The sequence below is a fragment of the Euleptes europaea genome, chromosome 6, assembly GCF_029931775.1.
Source record: "Euleptes europaea isolate rEulEur1 chromosome 6, rEulEur1.hap1, whole genome shotgun sequence".
Lineage (NCBI taxonomy): Eukaryota > Metazoa > Chordata > Lepidosauria > Squamata > Sphaerodactylidae > Euleptes > Euleptes europaea.
The window spans coordinates 57,607,607-57,627,364 of NC_079317.1; the positions used below are offsets into that span (position 1 = coordinate 57,607,607).

General features: G+C 42.5%; 2 protein-coding genes across 2 annotated transcripts in view; one reads left to right on the plus strand and one right to left on the minus strand.

Moving 5' to 3' along the window:
• ZFYVE26 (zinc finger FYVE-type containing 26) overlaps positions 1 to 3,627 on the minus strand; it is a 52,767-nt gene extending 49,140 nt beyond the window's left edge. Inside the window, exons 1-3 of the mRNA XM_056851566.1 lie at positions 3,437 to 3,627; positions 2,294 to 2,372; positions 1,143 to 1,232 (exon numbers count right to left, since the gene is read on the minus strand). Coding sequence (XP_056707544.1) covers positions 1,143 to 1,232; positions 2,294 to 2,372; positions 3,437 to 3,627 — 360 coding nt within the window. The remainder of the gene's footprint in view (positions 1 to 1,142; positions 1,233 to 2,293; positions 2,373 to 3,436) is intronic.
• Positions 3,628 to 8,855: 5,228 nt separating this feature from the next.
• Positions 8,856 to 15,950, plus strand: LOC130479576 (galectin-related protein A-like). The gene is made up of 4 exons (XM_056851972.1): positions 8,856 to 8,906; positions 12,229 to 12,317; positions 15,200 to 15,374; positions 15,803 to 15,950. Exons 1-4 carry the CDS (start codon positions 8,856 to 8,858, stop codon positions 15,944 to 15,946), a joined length of 459 nt encoding a protein of 152 aa, XP_056707950.1. The 3' UTR covers positions 15,947 to 15,950.
• The last annotated feature ends 3,808 nt before the right edge of the window (positions 15,951 to 19,758 follow it).

Sequence of the window (19,758 nt, forward strand, 5' to 3'; positions counted from 1 at the left end):
GCTGCTGCAACACGACTCCTTCCATGCTATTGTCTAGTGCTGCAAGAAGGATCCTGACATTGCCAGAAGGTGACTGAGCAGACAGGCTGCCAATGTCTGCGAAGAGAGGTGACTGGAACAAGGCTCTCCAGTCAAGTGTAGCATCTGGCAGAATCACTAGTTTCTACTGCCCTCTGGAAGCATTTAACTACACTGGCAGCTAATGCGGCTTAGTAGTGTCAGACTAAGATTGGGGAGATCCAGGTTCAAATTCCCACTCAGCCATGAATTTCAGTAGGTGACCTTGAGCCAGTCGATCCTTCTCGTCTAACCTATCTCAAAGGGCTGTTGGGATAATAACATAGGGAAAGGGAGAATTACACACACTGCTCTGAGCTCCTTGGAGGAAAAACAGGACAAAAAAATTAACTAACTTAGTCAGATGCCTGTTTAGACCTCATGTCATGTGACCAACTGTTCACTAGCTATAAAATAATTGACTGATATTAACATTTACATTATCATTCCTGTTACAACCTCTTAAGTATATCAATGTTGATCATTGAAAAAACGAAAAGACACAGGAAGGTTCAGAGTAAATATCCAAATTCTCCTGTTTTGAACCTTATGAGAGAATCTCCGGAAAAGGACATCAGCAGCAGAGCTGTAACTCTGCTTCGCAGGGCAGGAACAGGCAAGAGTAACACTAAAGCAGCCTACTTGCTTCATTCAGACATTTCTGATAATGTAATCTGACAATATCAAAAGGTAACCAAAACAGACACATAATTCCCTGATATGGGGCTCCATATTGCTCAAAGCACTGCAGCTGACGGTCAGTGATCTTGAACAGCTTAAAATTATATTGGTTGCTTTTTTCCAACAAGTCCCATGGACAGGCCTTAAATGTGCATAGATTCAAAGGTGGAGTGGTGGCTGCATGTCTGAATTCTCCATCCTCATGCACACACTTTGGGTTCACCCCATATTTCAAAGGATTCCCAGAGCTGCAGTCCCACCACCTCAACCAGCTAAATTAATCCTTCGCACACACAAGAGCAGTATTAAATGAAGATCCTGTTGAAATTAATATTGCTTTTTGACATTAATTGATCTGCTCTGACATCAGCTCGACCAACTTTTTGTTCAGCGTGGAATCATACCTCAAGTATGGTGGGGGAGAGATCCTTTCCAAGTTCTTCTAAGAGCACCAAGAACTCTGTTTCTCTCTGGAGAGCTACTGGAACTGTTTTCTAAAACAATCAGAGAAAAATAAAACAATTAGGAAGAATTTAATTAGCACCTAATAAGTTATCTTTAATTTTTGCAAATGAGGGGGGGGGAAGAGAGACTGCAAGTCATTTCTCACTCTAGTTAGGTATTTCCTGAATAAATGGACTACATATCTCAACAAATTACTCAACTGACAACAGCTGCTTACCAGTACTTATCCTACTGATCTGGTGTCCTTTCAAGATGGTGGCAACAATCCCAAAGGAATTTTTTGTTTTGCAGTTCTCTGTTTTCAAAACTTGGAAAAACTGCCAAGCTTTCTTACTGGTCCAACTCATGAGCTTTATCCTACCTGTCTCTAATGCAGAAATTAAGCAGATGATGCTGTCCTCACCACTCATCCTTGTACGAGAGTAACTTACTTAAACTTCTGCATTTGAGGCTGCTTGAAAATGCACAGAAGGAGCATTAAGAAGTTGGCAGCACTGGGGCTGAAGGACATACTGGCAAAAACAAACTGAAGAACAAGTCCCATCATCCACTATACATGCACGCAGGCAGCTACTCTGCATTGCAGCCCATGTGTTCAGAAAATGAACATAACTTGCACTCCACAGTGAAGTCTCAAATACAACATTCTGTAGTCAGGCATATAGTCTGTTTTTCCTATTAAATGTCAGGGAATACATTTGTTTTTCCAGAATATAATATAATATTTCACAATTATCACAACAGTAATTTACAAACTAAACTGGGATCTAGAACAAAAATTATGACAAAGTGAGTGTGTGGGGGTGGGGGATCCCCCCAGAGCCAAGTCCAGGCAGCCAGGAAGGGACCCTGATGGGGAGCTCCCATGTTGATGCTGAAGCCCACAATGGAGGAGGGGCTGCCATGGGAGGTTTCCATTATTGAGGCAACAGTTCGCCAACAGCAGCCATAGTGAGCCAATACTGCCACCACAGCATTCTTGCAAGACTTCAGTGGGTTCAGGTCCCCAAAGAATGGCCTCCAATGCACTATGTAGCACAGGCATGTACACAAAGATTTTTTTTACTTGGAAATGAAGAGATTTCTTTACCTGTTCTAATGCTAGCCACTTCTGCAATACGAGGAGCCAAAACCAAGCAAGTTTTTGAGGACTACAGTTTGACCCACACCTACAGAAATAACACATACACAAGGATTAAACACTTATATTTCATCTCTGTATTTATTTACCTGAAAACCTCAATAAGCTATGCAGAATTTGTTCTCAAGTAGCTGTGCTCTGAACTGCAGTCTTAGCAAGGCATCTCTTAATTCTCCACCAGGGCAGCCTGAACACCAACCTAGGAAGCATCCTTCCACACACCTTTCCTCACCCCCCGACACCTATCTACCTTCACTCTGACCCAGCTACCTTGCAGCACCTGTGGATGTTCGATATGGCAATGTAAAATGTATCTATGATCATGGAGCGAAAGAGTGGAATGCAACAAGTAGCAGTACAGATGTGTGTTTTTCTGTCCCAGACATAGTTATTGTAGAGGATATAATTTGCCCATATCTAATCGATTTTTGTCAATGCATAGACCAAGATCCAATGAGATAGTTTGATATATTCTTCATTTGCCTTGGAAACATGTTCTTACAAGCCTGAATTCACAGACACATTTGCCCCTGCTAGAGAGCAGCAAGTGTTTTTAAATCAACAAGATTGCTGCTTCCAGCATTCTGTTTCTAATAGCAAGCAGCTAGAGACTCCAAGATGCTCTCAGGCAGAGCATGGGGGCAACAGAATGCTCCCAGAATCTGTAGCATTCCCAGAACCTGGCCTATGTTTTTAAGAATGTATAGTCTACCTTCCTCACTGGGACTGAAGACAGATTACATAATGAGAAGAAAATTCAATAAAACAGCATAATACATACAAACAATGTAAGGAGTAACTTCCCTCTATTTACTTAAGAATGCAATAAAAGAAATATCCTGCTTTGAAAATAACCTTTGAAGACAGTACCACCCAGTCTGGCATTTACATCAACATCTGTGTTTGATATATGTATAACAAAGTACATCTTAATAAGCTTGTACAATGCTAAGCAGGGCAAGCGTTCATATAGTAACAGGAACAAAGGAATACATTCAAAACAGACATTTATATCAAGCCTTAAAATCTCTTGTGCCACATATTCTTCTTTACTGCCACCAACCAGTGTCAGAAAATCATTGTAATACTCACCTCAATTGAGAAGGGCAGGCAACCAGAGCATGCAGGATTGCTCCCACCTTTTCAGTACCATCCTCCTGCCACTGATGCAACTGAGGAACACAGGCCTGGGCAAGTTCCCAGTCTCCCCGCTGCATACATTCACAGAAAAACCAGAAGAGCTGCTCCAAGGAAGCGGATTCCTCCTTACCAAATGGAAGCATGTTCCTGTTTCAAAAGGCAAGCATCCAAAGAGTTGAAACATCACAACTCATCAATCAGATCCTCCTCTGAAGTTATATTTCTTAAGTATTCCCTCTCCCAGTATGAATGTGCCTGTTACATTTCTCTGGGTAAGATCTACTTAATGTTCCATTTACCAGGTTGGCAAAAACAGTGACAGCTTTTCCAACAGCAAGTCAACTCTGTGAAATGTGCTCCCATGGAGAGCAGGAGTATTTCTACATCCTAGCTCTTAAAAAGCATAATAAGCTACACTTTTAAAGAGGATAGACAGCAGCAGGTGGTGGTTTTATGGTGATCTATATATTGTTGATTCCAATTTATATTATTCTAATTTGTTGAGCTGGACTTTTTAAGGATTTTGTTAAGGGAGAGGATAAAAGTACAGAAACACGGGAATGTCAACTATTACATGTGTTTTATTTGTTTCTGAGTGTATCTAAAAAGATATCAATATTGGTTCTAGATTAAAACATAAGTGCCCAAAATAGGCACTCTTAGGAAACACAACATAGTGTAGTAAGGAACAGTATTTCCCATGGTTGGTCATAGAAAGCCTGGTGAAAAGAAGGATATGTGAAATCAGTAAAGAGGAAGCTGCAGCTGCCTAGCTCTCCAGCAGCTCTAGCCATCCTGACCAAATACATACTGATTAACCAGACAACATAAAGGAGAAAGGCAGAGGGACTTAATCTTATCTGGGTGGGCAGACACATGACATTGCAGGCTCTAATGATGGGTTTTGAATGGGGAGCTGTTAAGCATAGGAAGAGTCTCTGTGTCCATGTGGGAATTTCTAAAGGGCTGAAGCAAATGGTTGGAAAATTCTGATTATAGAATCATGGAGTTGGAAGGGGCCATACAGGCAGGCCATCTATTCCAATCCCCTGCTCAATGCAGGATCAGCCAAAAGCATCCCTGACAAGGGTTCATCTAACCACTTCTTGAAGACTGCCAGTGAGAGGGAGCTCTCCATCTCCCTAGGCAGCCAATTCTACTGCTGAACAACTCTTTCTGTAATTTTTTCCCCTAATATCCAGCTGGTACCTCTCCACCCACAATTTAAACCCATTATTGTGAGTCCTATCCTCTGCAGATAAAAGGTAGACAAGAAAATAACCAAAACCCATTTAGTGAACTTCCTCTCAAAACAGGGTCGATCCTACTTGACACATTTTTATGTAGCCACCTGCTATTAAATTTTGTTTATTGTCTGCTTATCACACCAAGACACTTATCACACCAAGACTCTTGAGTTACACAGTGTAAATCCACCCAATCTACAAGACAAGGATTACAGAAGTCGGAAGCAAATCATACGTATTAGACATGTTACACAATACAGAAAATATTACATAAGTAGCAAACAGTGCTGTGAGAGCAGGATAATAAATACAGCAAACAGATAATACCCACAGTGCCTTCCTGAACAAATCCATTATAATATAGTCTTACAAGTGAGACTCTCCATTGAACACATGAAGCAAGTTTACACTGCTAGCCCATCTAACTCAGTATTGCCTGCTCTGACTGGAAAGGCTGTCCAAGGTATCAAGCAACAGATGATCCTTCCCAACACCGACCACCCAAGACTCTTTAACAGGAGATGCTAAACACAGAACCCTGGGTCTTCCTGCTTGCAAAATATGAATTATGCCCCTTCTCCATTTCTAAAGGTAACTTTCCCCAATCTGCTATACAGTTAAGAAGTCCTCCCCAACTCTGTACTGTACTCTAACATTTCAGCTTCTTAAAGAAGCAAATTATCTGAAGAAAAACCACCACTTAAATGCAAACCCTACAACAACCCTACCTCATACATATTTATGTGGAATTAAGCCCTACAAAATTCAACAGGGTTTATTGCCAAATGTGCATGGCATAGTAGTTTATTAGAAAAGGGAATGACTTGAAGTGAAGAAGTTCTAAATATTGTCGAAGGCTTTCACGGTCAGAGTTCATTGGTTCTTGTAGGTTATCCGGGCTGTGTGACCATGGTCTTGGTATTTTCTTTCCTGACGTTTCGCCAGCAGCTGTGGCAGGCATCTTCAGAGAAGTAACACTGAAGGACAGTGTCCTTTAGGACACTTGACACTGAGAGACACTGTCCTTCAGTGTTACTCCTCTGAAGATGCCTGCCACAGCTGCTGGCGAAACGTCAGGAAACAAAATACCAAGACCACGGTTACACAGCCCAGATGAAGAAGTTCTGTTCACGCTGCTGGCCACCCAGAGCATTTTTCCAAAGCGTTGCCTAACTAGCCATTCGTTTAAAAACGGAATATACTGAAATAAGCATACGCAACGAGATAGAATAGCTGGAAGCCCGGCCCGTCTCTTCTAATCCGAATACTGAGCGGGCGGCAAACTCTTCTATTGGAATTGCCTCTCTCCCTCCTCTTTCTTACTCCGGCACCCCGTCTTGTGAAGGAGAGGTACAGGGCCCCGAAAGACACCCCACCATCACCACCCTCACAGTGAGAAGCCTCATTCCTGACCCACCTGGGGGAAAAGGGTTCCTCCCCTAGTCAACTCCTGCCCGGCGCCCCTGCACACTCAGCCGACAGCGCTCTTCTGCACTTTTAAAGCCGACTCGAGTACTGTTGCCGCGGCCATATTGAAGGGTAAATCAGGTGACCTGAGCGTCGCCCGAAGCGGACTGTTGATTGGAGGAGGAAGAGACCCTCTTTCTCTGGGGGCGACAACCGTCGGCAGACGCCGTCAGTCAAGCGGGCGCAAACGTCACGTGCTTGAGGCCCACGTCAACATTCTTGCTCCGCGAGCGTGTTGCAAGAAGGCGCTTCCCACTGGCGCCGCTAGGGGCGCGAACCCCTCGGAGACGGGTCGGCGCAAGTGGGGACCTCGCTGGCCTCGCGGCCGGCTCCTCCAGTGCGACGCTTCCACTGCTTGGGTCGGCCCCGCGCGAACCCCACGCGACCCTTTCGCGCAGCCCAAATAATGCACTTTCAATCCACCTTCACTGAAACCTTAACGATCGCTTGCAAGTGGGTTTCGCCAGTTCACACGGTAAAACCCACCTTCAGAGTGCAATGAAAGTGAATGGAAACTGCATTATTTGGGCTGTGTGAAAGTGCCCATGGTGTACACTTCCATCCTATCTCTTGGAGGATCCACTACAGTACAATCATAGGTGTGTCTGTGTATGCCAATCGTCCCATGTGATAAGGGCACTCATTCCTTGTGATGTGAACACAGTGAGAAACGTCCCATCCGTCCGGGCTTAGGTGTGTGGGTGGGGTGGGGGGTCGGGGTCCTCGCTACTCCTGAGGAGGGCAGCTTGAGTACACACAACCTTCTTGCAAGGAAGAAGATGTGAAACAGCCTCCTTGGAAGCCATTCAGGGCTTCGGGTGCCCATTGGAAACGGTGGGAGAGGCTGGAAGGATAACTGAAGATCATGGGAGTCAGGAATGCCAATTGACTTGCATGGGCTCCATTGACATGCATTACCGCATAAAAACAGTTGCACAGAAAATGCGGGATGGATTTTCCATTAAGGTCTGTTGGCCCAGATAGATGACTCTTGGACTGGAATCACAGCCCTTAGAGTGGAATGACGGTTCAAGAGGCTGCGATTCCAGTCCCAGAAATAGTTGGTCGACATGATCCCTTTGAAATCAGGGGAATTACAAACATAACGTTCTAAAGGATAAAAACAATTGATTTGTGCCTATTACATCTGTTTTTTCCCCCTTGTAATTAGGAGCCTCTTTCTTACATGTTTACAATATGGATGTCTCTGAAATGAGGCCATAATAGTTTGCTGGACTCTTTCTTCAACTGAAATGACCTTTGTTTCTTCTCCCGAGAATGCAAGTGCTGTAATCTAACACCCAACAGCAATCAAACGGCTCTACCAGTGATGTGCTCCCCCCATTCTTGTAGAGTCCAATGAGAGCAGGAGGTTGGTTGATTACAGCTTGCTTTATTGGCCAAGAAGTCATAACTGGGTGAGCCAGGATACAGACAAACAGCTCTGCGATCCTGTCACACCGAGGCAGGGCAAATGCAAGAGGTTTTAGAGACGTTTGACATTCCAATACAACAATGATACATTTTCTTAACATCCAATTTTAGCTTGTCAATGCAACGTCATTAGTTTCTTCAGCGCGTGCACGAGCCTTGCTACATTAATGAATAGAGCCTATCTTATTGAGCAGTTCAGAGTGTTCCCTTGCAGGGCGAAGCGAAAGTATCAAAAAGGAGGAATAGGTGGGAGGGCTGTCGGAGCATTCCCTTACGTGAGAAGAAAGTTTCCAGCCTTTGGAATGTGTGTGTGCGTACGTGCTTGGTGCTAAAGGAAAGGGGGACCACTGGGAAGCGGCTTCTCTGGTTTTGCTTGTAAGCAGCTTCTGTCAGCTAATGGCTTTTGCGAGTCAGTGGCTTATGCGTGTAGCTTGCGTGTATGTCTGAATGTGATGCAGGTATGATTACTCAGGCACAACACCAGCATCTAACAATATGAGCTAGCATGACAGGGCCTTAAGATCTGGACCTGGGAAATGTGCTCTATTTTTAACTTTTTTTTGTCACATCTGCCTGCTGAAGGGCTCCATAGAACTTGAAAGCTTGCGCAATGTTTCGTATTATTGGGGTTGCCTTCAGTAAAAGATATTATGAGCTTTTGTTTCGTAGCAATTTGCCTATATTGACCAAGGCGCCACGTGATATAAAACTGAGTGACCTTGAGTCAGTCATTCTCTCTCAGGCTAACCTATCTCACTGTCACAGGGTTGTTGTGAGGATCAAATGAAGAAGGGGAGAGAAGCATATATACCACCTGAGCTCCTTGGAGGAAGGGCGATGTAAAAAGGTACTAAATAAGTGAAATAATAAATGGTAATAATAACTACTGACTATGGATTTACGGTCCCCCGCAATTTACATCAATCTTACTAAAATCTTCTCAGACTGGGTTTTTGTAGCTGTGTGGAGCCCTACCAAAGCTAGTTTTTGGAACATATCACTTGCTCATTGGCTAGGCAAACAGTTTCTTGCTGTTTTCAAATAGTTATGTCCTGGTTGTCTTTTATATGTCCCTTTGAAGATGTTGACTGTTGTGACTCAGCTATCTGCATGGGTGGTGTCAAACTTGTGTTTGCTAGAGATAATGCTCCCCACAACATCCTTTATTCTGGATCTTTTGTTTGTTGAGTACACATGAGAAAAACACTACTTCTGCGTAAAGTATGAGCATAACAGGCCAAACAAAGATGACAGAAAATAATAGGGGCACAAATGTAAGTATAAAATCTACTTTATAACAGGAAAGACTGCTGTACTGGGGAGAGACTCATAGCTTTCCTTTAATGTATTGTTTTAGTGCTACATCTTTTTGAATCTTGAATATTTAAAAAAATATCATGTACCTGTCAAGATTAAACCCAGGAAATTTCAAATGCGGGGGAAGTAGTATCTAGATTGGCACAATGCTATAGTATATAAGAATCTGTCAGATGAACTGAAACCACAGAGGAACAATATAAGAAAAGGGATTCTTATAGCAAAACTCTGTGCATAGTTTTCTTTCAGTTTCTAAAATACTGGGAGGATTATCTCTAGTTTATAATGTGTGGGAGAAAGAGGAGCATTGAGAGAGTCAAGACCAGCCAAACTGAATTCTAAACTGAACTGTTAATTTTTTTCATGAAGTGATAAAATTGTATTTAAGCTATCATTTTGTATATATTCAAGATATTTTAGTTCACCTTTCTCCAATGCAGGAATAAAAAAAGGTTACAATTATAAAACATAAAAACAAAACCGTAACAGCACAAACTGTTTCCAATGACCATAGATCATCATTATTGACTGCATAGATAAACCCACAAAATTTATCATCCAATTGAAAAGGACTTTTCAACCATCTGGCTTTACAAAGTTTTTGGAAGGTTTAGGAGTGGGCGACTTCCCAGCATTTTTACAAAGCCATTCTACAACATGGGTGCTGTTACAGAAAATGCACACAACCAGGTGGTGGCCCTTCTAACACATCTTCTGCAGGGCACAACAAACACCAGCAGGAATAACAACGTAAAGGGATGAATGAGAAACACAACACTTACTTTGCAGAGTGAGCCTGAGTTTTTGCACGGCCGATGAAAACCATGTAAGTCATCTTATGTGACACATTTGAAACCAAACTGCAGAATGCACACCTGAAAAATCCTGAACTAGTTTAGGAACAACTTGTCTTCCAATTGATGTACATATGAACACTGAAAATAATTCAAGACACTTGTGCATGAGCAGTTTGCTCTAGTATGGAGGAAAAGAATAGACACACATTTCTGGTGTTCAGTTCAGCTAGCATTCCATGCTGTGATCAGTGCTTTTCCATTGCACAGCAGGTGTTCATACTGTTGAATGGATCTTATCCCTATGGATTCGCCCTCTGATACCTGTTGGGAGTCATGGCTTTTGACAGTTTATGATCTTTTATGTCTTTTGGTGTTTCCTGAATGGTCATTTCACTTTCTGGTTAAGAATCCTGGTCACTGAGAAAAAAACACAAATATCCCTCATTTAGACATCATAACAAACTTAAGTCATCAATCTTTTTTTTAAAATATAAATATTAGACAAAACTCCTATGAAGTTTATGAGTCAAGGTCCTTGCTGTGGGAGGGGGCTAGGCTGACTTGGAATATTCCCAACAAACGGAACAGTGGTGCCCCCCCCCCCACTCAGTTTCCAGAAAACATCAAGAGCCTGGCAATGACCCATCAACATCTGGACCAAACCTAACTTTTGTGATCACTGGTCTGATTCCCAGTGAATCCCTGGTGGGTTTGTCAGGTACACAAGACCTCCAGCTGCTGGGTGTCAGGTGTATAGCAGCAAGCGTCTGCACAAATATTGTACCTGGAGAATCACTTGGGCAAATACAAGTCTTGTCCATACCTGGTTCCCATCCTTGAGCTGCAAATGCAATCCTGTGCATACCTACTTGTGAGTAAGCTCTACTGAACTCAGAAAGCATTTCGCCTGAGGAAAGTATCTTGGATCCTATTCTCCCTTACCACTTGCAGTAGGCTCTTCAGCTCACAAAAGAAGGGAGGGTGATTTCCTCTCCCCCCTCACTTCACCTTCCCACTTCATGCCCCATGATGCTCCTGCGGGCCCACTGACCCATAGGGGCACAATTTCAGAGGGCATAAATGATCACAGCAAGATGGAGGAGGTGGGGAAGGAACTATTTATACAACACAGCTCTACCTGTGCTGCATAGAATCCAAGCCATACAGAAGAATGATTGATTGATTTACTTTATTTATAGACCACCTTTTTACCTGAGACTCAAGACGGATTACAAAACTTAAAACAATGCAATAGAAACAGTAGATGACATCTAATAAACAATACCATAAGACTGGATTACACAATTAGAATACATAGCAATAAAATAATATAAGACATGAAACAAAGTACAAAAACTACATTACATAAATTAGAAAACAATGCAGTAAAAGCATGCAATGAACACTGCAATAAATAATCAGAAGGCGCATCTGTTTTTTGCTGCTGAATGTTGCTGTTTTTAAAAAATGTGAGCATTTGAATGACATTCAGAGCTAGAGGAAAACCCTTTACAAAGATAGGTTTGTAGATGACAAAACTAAGCCAAATAGACAATGGGCTAACATGGTGTGTGGCAGTTTCATATGTTTGGATTCATTTCGATCTGGTCGTAGGACTGCAATAGCCTTAGTTGCCCTGGTGGATGATCTGTTCGGGAAGATGGACAGGGGGAAGGCAACCTGTTAATTCTTCTGGACCTCTGGATGGCTTTGGATAACTTTAATCCTGGTATCCTTCTGTACTGCCTGCTGGGGCTGGGAGGCACTATTTTGAAGTGGTTTTGGTCCTACCTCAAAGGTAGATTTCAGAGTATGGGACTGCTGCTCTGCCCATTAGCCTTTGGCCTATGGGGATTCCACAAGGTTCTATCTTGTCCCCCATTAGGGTTGCCAGGTCCCTCTTCGCCATGGGAGGAAGATTTTGGGGGCAGAGCCTGAGGAGGGCGGGGTTTGGGGAGGGGAGGGGCTTCAATGCCATAGAGTCCAATTGCCAACGCTACCATTTTTCTCCAGGTGATCTGATCTCTATCAGCTGGAGATCAGTTGAATTAGCAGGAGATCTCCTGCTACTACCTGGCAGTTGGCAACCCTATCCCCCATGCTTTCAACATCTGTGTAAAGCCACTAGGAGAGGTCATATAGAGAACTGGACTGAGTTGCCACCATAAAAACATAAGAAAAACCATGCTGGATCAGACCAGAGCCCATCAAGTCCAGCAGTCTGTTCACACAGTGGCCAACCAGGTGCTTCTAGGAAGCCCCCAAACAAAACAACTGCAGCAGCAGGAACCATGAACTGGTGCCTGGAGGCAGGTTTGGGATGGAGGAGGGGACCCTATTTGGACGGAAATGCAGCACAGAAATGTTTTAAATAAATACAATAGTAAATATACTATTTAACCCAAGCTAGTATTCTGTGCAACCGGTAGTTTTGTAACTTATCATACAACAGTCATGATTACAAATTATATTTTTTCATTAGATGGAGAAGTACGTTGGTGAAATTAAAGGAGGACTGAGACCAACCATGAAAATCACTATCATGGGGGTAATATGCCCAAACCCCAAAAGGTAAGTGTGTGAGCTATTATTCTGGCAAAAGCTTTATATATCTAAGAAAGACTGTATAGGATTTAACTGATCCCTTGAAGAATAGCATTCTTTTTTGGGTGGTTCCACATTATCCATTTAGTCAGGAATTGCCATCTTTTATTCATTAATTCATTCAGTTTTGACAGAGAATCCAGATAACTGTCAGTCCATTATACACTGTTTTCTGTGCTGTTTTCCTGTCTTTTTTTTCAGATCTGATTTGGGCAAATATTTTTCACTTAAAATGGAGTTGCACTACCAGCTGTGCACACCTGAGGTTTCTGTAGCTGCTATCCCTGTAAACTTTCTTCTCTTTACAAAAACCAAACCAACAATTTTCACTTCATTCCATTCTTTCTATGGGATGCCTGGACATTCCTGAATTAATCCCTATCAGTTTGGGATGGGGTGGGAGGAGCTTTAATTACTGTTTGTTTTTTAATCAGTTCTTGTTCAGTGGAAGGCTTCTGTTAGTTTTTTTAATCTGGTCTTATTCAGTAGAAGGCTTTTGTTTGTCCTTTTAATCAGTTCTCATTCAGTGGAAGGTGTCAGTTACTGCTTTTCTATTTATGGTCACAGTGACAAAGTTAGTCACGAAAAATAAAAAAGTAATGAGTGTTCATTTTCACTGAAAAGAGGAAAGCTGTAAATAAAAAAGAAGTAAAGGATGATTAAAGGAAAATCAAGACCTTTGCTGAATGGGATTTACTCTCAAGTACACTTCATAGCAGAATCTCATCTGCAGTGCTTTTTTTAAAAAAGGAAGGTGAAATATATGAAATACTCATATATAAGGTTGCAGATAGTTCCACCAATTCCTCCCTCAGGACATGGGAGAGCCCCTCCAAAAGGTGCTGGTACTCAGCACCAGTGAGTGCCACCAGAAAAAAAGCCCTGCTTGTCTGTGAGAAAGTACTAACTGCTATTTGTAGCTGAATGGAGAAAAGGGCTTCCCTTCAGTAGCACAAAAAAATATATGCAGCAATACCAGAATTTTAAAAATTGTATTTTAAACGATTCTCTCTTTTCAAGAACTGGTATCTCCATATAATATAGCTGATGACACCCAGATGCTAGAGCAATAATGCCCAAACCAGGGCACTCTAGTGAACCATGAGCAATTTAAAAATAGAATAGAAAACTTCTGTGATCACAAACGATCTTCCCATGGAGGAGGGTATCTGCTTTTCCTCTGTATGAATCACTGCTCTGTCTTTGCATTCTTCTGACCGGCTTCTGTAGAGAGAGTTAGAATTTTGTCATGTCTCTGCACTGAATGATTGGATCATGTAATACCTTCCAATGAAGAGATGCAGCAGAACTACCGATCCCAGTGACACAGTACCAAGAGATGAATTTCTTTGCATTTTCCTTTTTCTTACTTTTACACACTTAACAGTAAACTTTTTTTGGGAGATAAGAATAAAGTATAATTCAGGGGGCGGGGACAAGTGGCATGACTCTCAGCAGTTTTTTTAGAATCTCCTTTTTTTTAATAGAGTTGATCAGACAATTTTGAGAGTAGATAGTGGAGAAACAATGGAAACCTGCAGCCCACTGGCCATAGTCTAGCAGGCAGATTAAAGTGTTGGAAGATTACATGCAATCTATGCTGTCTAGGGCAGGGGTCCCCAACCTTTTTGAGCCTGCGGGCACATCCAGAATTCTGACAAAGCATGGTGGACGCAGCAACAAAATGGCTGTCCATACTAACACATTTTTTTCTTTCCTTGACTGACATTTGACCCACTGTGCCACAGAAGGGCATTTTCAGGATTTTAAAAAAATAATGGCTAGATTGCTATAGCATTGTTTCAGTCTGTTGGAGCAACTAGTTCTTCTGAATTCCCACCTTTCACGTTTTAAGATGTACATCTCTATCGCTTTTTTTTGAGCAATTATAATGGGAAAGGTGTATCTGTGCAATCTAAGTGACTGGAGACTTACTCTTTATTAAATAAAAGCTGAAAATTCAGAAGAACTAGTACATTGTTGCAATAGATCATCGTAGTATTATTTCATTTTAGCAATCTACCAATTGCCAATTATTTTTAATAGCCTGAAAAAGGCCTATGATGGTAGAGGGAAACTGATGGCCATGGGGGACTGAGACAAAAACAGTGCAGAGAAAACTGCCATGTGGATGCTCCATTGTTCTGTGAATGCCTCTGCATTCATAGCAGCAATGAGAACTATGTGGAGAATCATCTCCATGTGAAAGCAACCATAGGGTACTTTGACATCACATAATTCTTTAGTTATGAATTTGGTATATATTGGAGGACAGTTTTGGTAGGGCTGTAGCAAGGTCAGATCAGAGCAGTTTAACTGCTTCTCCGCAGTTTCTGCATTTCATGTTGGGTCGCCAGCCTCCAGGTGGGACCTGGGGATCCCCCGGAATTACAGCTCATCTCCAGACTACAGAGATCAGTTCCCCTGGATAAAATGGATGCTTTGAGGGTGGTCTCTATGGCATTGTACCCCAGGCTCCATTCCCAAATCTCCAGGAATTTCCCAACCTGGATCTGGCAACCTTACCCCTCCATCCCTCGCTGGTGGCCAGGGAGGACCTGGCAACCCTAATTTCATGTCAACCATACTTACCATCAAAATAAATCGCCAAGCATGTGATAACTACTGAGGGGTCCTAGGGTATGGTTGGAAGGCCTATGAAGCAGGCCTGATCCTGATCAGAGCTTGGATTGGAAACCTACTGGGAAAACTATCATATGGACATTGTCTTGAGTTCTGTGATAAAGATGGAATATAAATGAACAACAGCCATTTTCTTTATCATTCCCAAGTCTGTCCTTTTAGATAGATTAATTTTTAATTATTTAACACATTTTAATTCTTTGCAGTTTTTCAGTGACTTTGCTGTGTGACCCTATGGATGCAAGCACAGAGGTTGCGCTGTTATTTGCAGTCAACTTTACTGAGAAATCCATTGTCCGGAATTCACGGATTGCTGGGAAGTGGGGCAAAGAGGAAAAGACAATTCCCTACTTTCCATTTACAACAGGGGACTCATTTAAGGTACTGTTATTAGATGGCATGAATCATGGAAACTTAAAGCTGTCTTATACAAATCAGACTGTTGGTGTATCCCGCACAATAGCTGCTCTGACAGTGGCTGTCAGGCAGAAATCCCAGCTGTGCTACCTATGAGGTCCTTTAACTGGAACTGAACAGGGCTGTATGCATGCAAAGCACATCCTCCACCTGTGCTGTTAGTATTTATAGAAGCTGAAGTGAGACTGCCTAGTCCTAAGTCATTCTCGGTCATCTCTCCAGTGCATTTCCAACATGAAATCAACTGCACTGAAGCTCTGTTGAAACCAATGAGTTATGAACTTTTGGGAGCCAGTTTGTAGGACTTGTGCATTCTTAATTTTTTCCCTTGATTGTACTTCAGTCATGCTGCTGCTTTCCAAAGGTCACTTTAGCTTGTTATTCTATTTCAGATGGAACTGTTGTGTGAGCACCAGCAGATCCGGATCCTGCTTGATGGGCGTCAGCTCTGTGATTTCACTTATCGTATAGTGCCTATGCAAAGGGTGACAAATTTGCAAATCTCTGGAGATCTCAAGCTTACCAAAGTGGCTTGAACAACAAAAAAATAAATAAAAATAAAGAACCCTCATATCATTATGGTAAGCATGCCTTCCTTGTAGATACTGGAGTGCTTGAGTTCCTTCATATGCGTCTTTGAGAATTGAAATGATCAAGGAACCTAGGGTGCCTCTTTACTCCTTTAGGGTTTAATTTTTTAATTTCAGGTTGACGAAACTGACTCCCACCCTTTGGAAATAGAACAGCAAGTGATTAGGAGAATCTGGAGCCCTTGGATCCTCCTTCTGTTACCCTCCAAATTGCAACCAAGCCCTTTTGGGAATGCACAAAGGATTGCAAAAAATGTGTGTATGTATATCATGTATAGTGGTCTCATGTGACTAGTCAAGCCACCCTTTCAGGTGATAGTGAGTCATGTAGTATCAGACTTCTATGACAGGAAAAGAAAGAGCCAAAGTTACAATCTCACCAGAATTAAGGTCAGGTGTTTGGGCAGCAAACACAAGCGGAGCACCAAGTGATGTATCATAGTGAGGGAAAGGCCAGAGACTTTTCTTCCTGCGAAAGCTCTCCCTTGCCTTCTCTCTCTCCTTGTTCATCCACCTCCAACCTCCCAAGCAGTTGTCCTGTGCACCCAGGGCTAGGCCAAGGGCTTTTGCTTTCCTAGGCAAACTATGTCTAGGCAGCCCCCACCCCAATTCAATACAGGAAAAAAATGAAGTTTAAAAATAGTATATTACAATAATATTTTTAAATAGAGAGGAAAAACACTTGAATTGGGCACCCTAGGTGACTGGGTCTTCAGTTTTTGGTGACAGAGAGAAGCCCTGAGTGCTCCTCTGGTTCCAGTATAGTGTCTCCCCCACCTGCAAAAGGTCAATTTGTTGGGAGTACACAGCAAGCAGAGACCTCCATGTCACAAGCACTTGTACAAAGTACTAGATGGCAACTGATGGAAGGGGAGAATCAGGCCATACAGGGGGAAGAGAGCAAAGGCAACTTCAGCAGGGAGGGAAGCTCTGCACCACAAGCACACATGGGGAGTGGTGGCTGAGTGATTATACAACAGAGCTGCACAAACTGATTAAAGTGTAGAGAAAGCTTTATTCAGGAACTAATATACTTGATAGTAAAGAGTAGAGTGGAGGTAGGTTCCTACCTACAACACTGAGAGAGAATTACGAGTGTGGAACTTCTGCAAATAAGGAGGATACTGCCCTAAGAGTAGCAATCGAGACAGACAAGGAATGACACTTAATAAGGAAAGAAGGTGCTGACTCCACTATACTATTTGACTGGCCTTTCCTCTTGCTGCCCCCTGAAAGGTTCTTTTTCTCTTCGTTTGTACACCAGACATTGCTTACTCCAACACCCCCTTCTCAAGGGCTATGTACAAAGTCCACAAGATTCATCTTCTTATGTAGACTTTCAGACTTTTCTTAAGAAAGTGACTTGGTGAGTGAATCTGCAATTATTTCTTCTGTAGGACAGTATTGTAACTCAGTAAGCCCTTCTTCTTGCATGTCTCTTACTGTGCGATGTTTCCCATCTATGTGTTGTTCTTGAGTTGATCTTCTCTGTCTATGCAAATTTTATGCATTCTTGGTTGTCTTCAAAAATTGTTTGGGTTCATCTATCCCAAAGCCTTGCGCATTAGTTGCAGCGCCCACTTGAGTTGTCTGCATGCTTCTGATGTACATACATATTCAGCTTCAGTTGAGGACACAGCTACAGTTTCTTGCTTCCAGCTGCTCCAGCAGACTTCCCCCCCACCATAGAAAAGTATATACCCACTGGTGGACTTTCTGTCTGTAATATCTCCTTCCCAGTCTGTATCCATGTATCCCACTAGTTTGGAATTGTTGCATGTTGGTAACTTTAGTTTCAGATGTGCAGTGCCATTCAGATACTTTGCAAGTCTCTTGACTGCATTCTAGTCCCTTTTGCTGGGTGAGTCAGTTTTCCTACATAACATACCCACAGCTGCCGTGATGTCAGGACACATCACTGTGCTTATGTACGATCGTTTTCCCATTACTTCTCTATATTGCTTGCTGTCTGGCAGAAGTTCACTATTTCCTTGCTGTTTCAGGTAGTTTATCCCCATAGGAGTGCTTACTGGTTTTGCACCTTTCATGTTCATATAGCCTAGAAATTCCAGGATTTTCTGCTTCTGATTGAGAAGATAGCTTCCATCTTCCTCTCGCTCTATTTGTATTCCAAGATAGTAGTTGATATTTACTAATTGGTTCACTTCTGCTTCTTGATTCAGATGTTAAACTGTTTCGTCACAGTCCTCTTTGTCTTCATAGCATAAAATCGGGTCATCCACGTAATTGCAGATGTATGCCCATTTGTTGTCTCTTAAGCAGTATTGATTGCTTCTCTCCAATACTTGTCAGGTAACACTTCAAGGAGCATACATCTGGACATTTCAGTGAGAGACAGGTTCTTACTTTCTTTCTGCTACACCACTGTTTTCTGGGGTGTATGTGACTGTAAGTTGGTGCTCTACTCCTTGTTCTGTCGTGTAATTTGTCTTCTCATATCCCATGTAGAGACATGAGAGCCATCATGGTGTAGTGGTTAAGAGCGGTGGTTTGGAGTGGTGGATTCTGATCTGGAGAACTGGATTTGTTTCCCCACTCCTACACACAAAGCCAGATGGGTGACCTTGGGCCAGTCACACTCTCTCGGCCTCACCCACCTCACAGGGTATCTGTTGTGGGGAAGGGAAGGTGATTGTAAACCGGTTTGAGTCTCCCTTAAACACATGGAACACATGAAGCTGCCTTATACTGAATCAGACCCTTGGTCCATCATGGTCAGTATTGTCTACTCACACCGGCAGCGGCTCTCCAGGGTCTCAGGCAGGGGTCTTTCACTTCACCCATTGCTTGGTCCTTTTAACTGGAGATGCCAGGGATTGAACCTGGGACCTTCTGCATGCCAAGAAGATGCTCTACCTCTGAGCCAAAGCCTATAATACATGAGCCCATAAAGTTGCCTAATACATGAGCCCATAAAGTTACCTTAAGTGGTAGAGAAAGCTGGCATATAAAAACCAACTCCTTCTTCTCCCCTCCATTATCAGTCTGGATTACAAGTGGCTTTCTTTGGGATCTATTACTTACCATTGCCACATACGCCTTAAATTTTTCCAGTACCTGACTTTTCTCTTTTGTTACGTAGGTCACAGTGTATTTTGAGTAGTCATCAAAAATGGTTAGCACGTATTTATTTCCACTAGGCGTGTGAGTTTTCATGGGTCCACTGTGTATTAGCTCTTGGGGAGGTTGCTGCGCTTGGCTTGTGCCATGCTTGTTAAAGCTGGGTCTAGTCCCCTTTGCACTGATGCAGCACAAACTTCTCTACATCAGCACATTCAGTCATTAGCATGCCTTTTGTTAAGTTCTTGCTTTCAGGTTGGCTTATCGCATAATTTTCTCTGTGACTTAACCTCCTATGCCCCGACCTGTAACAATTCTCGTGATTACACTGCTTTGTAAAGTTTACTTTCTCTCTGTGCTGTTCAAGGCTGTACAAATCCTCACTCACACATCACCCATTGTAATTAAGTCTGTCTTGTCCCTGATAAAACATCTATCTCCAAATGTTACTTTTATTCCTTTCTTTGCCATTGCTCTTATAAAGATAAGATTATTCTCTAGCCTCAGGACACATAAACAATTTGTTTTTAAGGACTTCTTGGATTTCACCATTTGGAAAGCTTGCAGTCCAGAGCCTATGCCTTCAACCCAGAGGATTTTTCCATCTGCTCCATGAAATTTCTTTCTCATTTCCTCATCAAATGTTTCAAAGAAACTTCTGTCATTGTACATATGTG